At 44.0% G+C, this 4202-nt stretch overlaps 2 protein-coding genes across 2 annotated transcripts; one reads left to right on the top strand and one right to left on the bottom strand.

Moving 5' to 3' along the window:
• Window positions 1-1365: 1365 nt before the first annotated feature.
• On the bottom strand, window positions 1366-2076 carry LOC118507671 (ladderlectin-like). The gene is made up of 2 exons (XM_036046460.1): window positions 1972-2076; window positions 1366-1902 (listed from the first exon to the last, which is right to left on the bottom strand). Exons 1-2 carry the CDS (start codon window positions 2033-2035, stop codon window positions 1490-1492), a joined length of 477 nt encoding a protein of 158 aa, XP_035902353.1. The 5' UTR covers window positions 2036-2076; the 3' UTR covers window positions 1366-1489.
• A 551-nt stretch (window positions 2077-2627) lies between these two features.
• Window positions 2628-3340, top strand: LOC118507670 (ladderlectin-like). The gene is made up of 2 exons (XM_036046459.1): window positions 2628-2707; window positions 2778-3340. The coding sequence occupies exons 1-2, from the start codon at window positions 2641-2643 to the stop codon at window positions 3188-3190; spliced, it is 480 nt and encodes a 159-aa protein (XP_035902352.1). The 5' UTR covers window positions 2628-2640; the 3' UTR covers window positions 3191-3340.
• The last annotated feature ends 862 nt before the right edge of the window (window positions 3341-4202 follow it).

The raw sequence follows: 4202 nt of genomic DNA, 5'->3' as shown, positions 1-4202 counted from the left end.
CAGCAAAATTGCAATGTCATGGTTGTTGGATAATGGCACAGTGGATAAGCTGCTGAAACACCTGAGGAATGTAATTCGTTGTTTTTTTTTACTCATTTTGCTTTCCTTTTCTCTTGTTTTCTGTTGCAATCAAGATAAAAGCTTTATAAAAATTACCAACACTAGCAGGTATTATTATGTACCAAACTATTTGTCTCAAGAAGTTGAACACGATATATTGTGCTTGCTTCATTCGGGGTAGGCCTATCTTCAGTTTCCTATCAGCAAATACCTATGTTTGTTAACTCTATCTAAGATACGTTGCGTCGAGATAAGATGTTCTGTTTAAAAACTATTGGAAATTCTTTAGTTCTCTGAATCGGTTCAAATATTTTATATTAATAATCAGTTGAAACTTTGCCAGAGGCAACGGTCTTATTCTTTGATTCCACATCCCTATTATCCTTCCAATCCATATCCGCCATTCCCTTTTTGTTATTCGTTGCGTTGTCTTTGTTGTGAGTGTTTTATGTTGTGCAACGGGTTATGCGTTGTTGGAGCTATATCATTTGAGGGCAATTTTCATACTGCCGTAAAAAGGAGGCTGGCTTTTTTTCGTCTGTAATAGTGTGCTTGAAGTCAGTCCAGCTTTGGTACAGCGGGGTCGCTTGTGTTGGCGTTGGGTTCGGGAGTGGTCGGCGAGTTTCAGCCTCGTAAACAGTGGAGTCACTTCTGCTGTTGCGAGATGGGATTCGCCGATCGCTTTTGAATTCGATGTTGACATGGTCGATCACGGGCTGTGTCATGGCTGGGCTACTTGGAGATGACAAAAGTACAAGTTTGTACTGTCCAAATAAATGTGCTTGGTTGTTTCAGTCCAGACCCACAATAGACAACCTGAACCAATCAACCCCCATCGAAGTCGTAGTCACAACAATAAAACCGGAATAAAAAAAAACTACAACACACACAAACAATAGAAATGGACAACAACTACCCATCTAAATAACTAGGAGGAAATGCCTAGTTAATTTTTGTTATACTTGTTTTTTCGTGAATTTAATTCACATTCACCACACGCGGTGGTGACAATACGCCATTAATCATACGGTTCGTCATGATTAATAAATAAAACGAAATAAAAATAATAGTTGAAACCAAATTACTAAATTTAAAATATACGATATGAAATATACTCAAACTGTTCTATACCTCCCGGATATTCTGGCAGACACATTCATCTCCATTTGGAACCGTCACGCCTTCTCTGTCCATGTGGATGACCTAAAATTACTTCACTGCTTGGGACCACCCAGCTGGACTCTGGCGAGTCTAATGATGTGCACGATGGTTAGATCGATCTACAGCTCGCAGACCTTGTCCCTAAATAATTTTTTCAGCAGATTTGGTAGATGTATGAGAATTTATTTTACAACATTCCCATTCACTCCCATTATTCCATACAAGTCACAGCAACATGATTTCCAAGTTAACGGACTTAACGGATAACTTATTTCGGGCGAGCTGGGAATGCACACACATATCCATCGAGCTTCTTGTCGCACTCCGAATCGTCCCACTTGCCGCGCTGTTCACCCTTCCAGTTGCCGACCGTTAGACACTCCTGGCGTCCACCAAGGTTGTTGGGCTCGCCGGGATAGAAGTTCCTGTAGTCCGTGTCCTTGAGCTGCTTGTTCAGCCCGATCCACATCCAACGACCGTCTCGGCCAATGTCCGTACCTCCGATGAAGTACACGCCATTCGGATTGCTCGATTTGGCCAATGCTTCATCCACAAGAGACTGATCTCTCGCAGATTCTATAGCAGCCAGGTATCCATCGAAGGAGTTGCAGTCATGCCACGCCTCGAAGAAGCTGGCGCTTTTCGTGATGACGACGAATCGCTTAGGAATAGATTTTTGTGCTAAACGGGCAATAATGTAGGTATTAGTGGTCGCACACGTTTCAAACAACTCTTGTCTGCCGAACTTACCCTGGACGGCATTCAACGCGATCAACGCCACACACAACGACAGGAAGAGAGTCTTGCACGACATGTTGCTGATTCCGTTGGTGAACTATGCTGTGATTGAGAGTTGCTTTACGGGCGCTATTTATACTCGCTTGCATCCGATCAGGACACGGAGATTTTTTGTTGACACAGGTGTCTTCGAATGCTACCCTATAGATCTGCAGAATAAGCCAACGTGTAATTATTATATCCAATAGAGTGTCTGCCTAGAGAAAAAGGATGTTGAACTGGCGAACAAACTAAAGCAGTTGGGCAATAAATAGCTAAACTATCAGCTTCAGCAACAACGACTATATGCAAAAGATGGGAAAACTTATTTTGTTGTTGAGGTAAGCAAAATTGTAATGCCAGTTGACTAGTCGACCAGTGGAGGTTTGCTAAAATAAGAATTACGTTCGGAACATTTTATAAACAATTATTGAAGAATAGTTCCACCATCAGCTCTTTTTAATGCATTGATCCTAATTCGGCTTTTTGAAGCAACTATACAGGTGGTTCTGGATGCAGCCACATCGTAAACCACCTGTTTCAACACAACATCTCCGTGTCCTGATCGGATGCAAGCGAGTATAAATAGCGCCTGCAAAGCAATTCTCAATCACAGCTTAGTTCACCAACGGAATCAGCAACATGTCGTGCAACAAGACTCTCTTCCTGTCGTTGTGTGTGGCGTTGATCGGGTTGAATGCCGTTCAAGGTAAGATGGGAGTAGCAGGAAGGGTTAGAAATGCGTGCGACCACTAATACCTCAATTGTTGCCCGTTTAGCACAAAAATCTATTCCTAAGCGGTTCGTCGTCATCACGAAAAGCGCTAGCTTCTTCGAGGCGTGGCATGACTGCAACTCCTTCGATGGATACCTGGCTGCTATAGAATCTGCGAGAGATCAGTCTCTTGTGGATGAAGCATTGGCCAAATCGAGCAATCCGAATGGCGTGTACTTCATCGGAGGAACGGACATTGGCCGAGACGGTCGTTGGATGTGGATCGGCTTGAACAAGCAGCTCAAGGACACGGACTACAGGAACTTCTATCCCGGAGAGCCCAACAACCTCGGTGGACGCCAGGAGTGCCTGACGGTCGGCAACTGGAAGGGTGAACAGCGCGGCAAGTGGGACGATTCGGAGTGCGACAAGAAGCTCGATGGATATGTGTGTGCATTCCCAGCTCGCCCAAGATAAATGGTCCGTTAAGTGACTTTGCATGGACAAAGACCCTCCCTTAGGTTGCGTGCTTGGGAAGCAGTCGACGTTGGGCTTATTATTAAATGATTGCGATTCTCAGGATCAAGCAATGGTGGAATAAAACGAGCTCGACTAAATTGCTAATGACGAAAAGTTGTCACTGTTATAAGACTCGAAAGAACCACAGGAAGCAAACAGTGGTGAGAAAGCATCCTGAAAGCAATTACTATTACACATCTTCAGCTACGTAAACAGTGTTTAAATAGGTCGCATCATTCATGCGATTGTTAAAGTCTGACAAGTACTGCAAACTAAAAACACAGCTTACTAATACCAGATAGGCCAGCGCATCTGTTCAAATTGTTGTCTCATGGAAGTGTCTGCAAAATAGAGTGACGTCAACAGCTGGTTAATTAGCAGCTGTTTAAAGCCAATTGGTGAACTGTTGTTGGTGAATGCCTTGCCCACTTCTGATCATACCTTCATCTTGCGGTTGCCGTACATAATATCTGTTCTCAGCTACAACAGCACATAGCGAATGTTCACGAATGCTATCCACGAAGTGGCAGACCACCTAAGATCGTCCGATTTGTCCATGTTTACTGTAAGTAATTTAGATTGTTCCACCACTATTGGGTCTGCGAACAACCCGATCGAGTACATTGATCCAGCAGCAGTTGAAGACACTTGTGGCAACATAACATCTTCGAGTCCTGCTTGAATACGAGCGAGTATAAACAGCGCCTGCAAAGCGATTTTCATTCACAGCTTAGTTCACCAACGGAATCAGCAACATGTCGTGCAAGACTCTCTTCCTATCGTAGTGTGTGGCGTTGATCGCGTCGAATGCCGTCCAAGGTAAAATCGGAATAGCGAACGAGGGTTTGCAGCGTGTGCAACTACTACTGCTGAACTCACTCTCGGCAGTCCAAGCGTATCACAAGAAGATTTTTGTAGCCCGCAAAGAATCCACCCCTTTTCGAAGCGTGGCATGACTGCACTAATAGTT

The sequence above is a fragment of the Anopheles stephensi genome, chromosome 2 (genome assembly GCF_013141755.1).
Source record: "Anopheles stephensi strain Indian chromosome 2, UCI_ANSTEP_V1.0, whole genome shotgun sequence".
Classification (NCBI taxonomy): domain Eukaryota; kingdom Metazoa; phylum Arthropoda; class Insecta; order Diptera; family Culicidae; genus Anopheles; species Anopheles stephensi.
This window is presented reverse-complemented; position numbering and strand designations above follow the sequence as displayed.

What these genes read in the sequence shown, in the direction of transcription:
- LOC118507670 (XM_036046459.1), top strand. Translation starts at nt 2,641, where the DNA reads ATGTCGTGCAACAAGACTCTCTTCCTGTCGTTGTGTGTGGCGTTGATC. An exon ending in CGGGTTGAATGCCGTTCAAG is followed by an intron (nt 2,708 to 2,777) that starts GTAAGATGGGAG and finishes TTGCCCGTTTAG; the next exon opens with CACAAAAATCTATTCCTAAG.
- LOC118507671 (XM_036046460.1), bottom strand. Translation starts at nt 2,035, where the DNA reads ATGTCGTGCAAGACTCTCTTCCTGTCGTTGTGTGTGGCGTTGATCGCG. An exon ending in CGCGTTGAATGCCGTCCAGG is followed by an intron (nt 1,903 to 1,971) that starts GTAAGTTCGGCA and finishes TTGCCCGTTTAG; the next exon opens with CACAAAAATCTATTCCTAAG.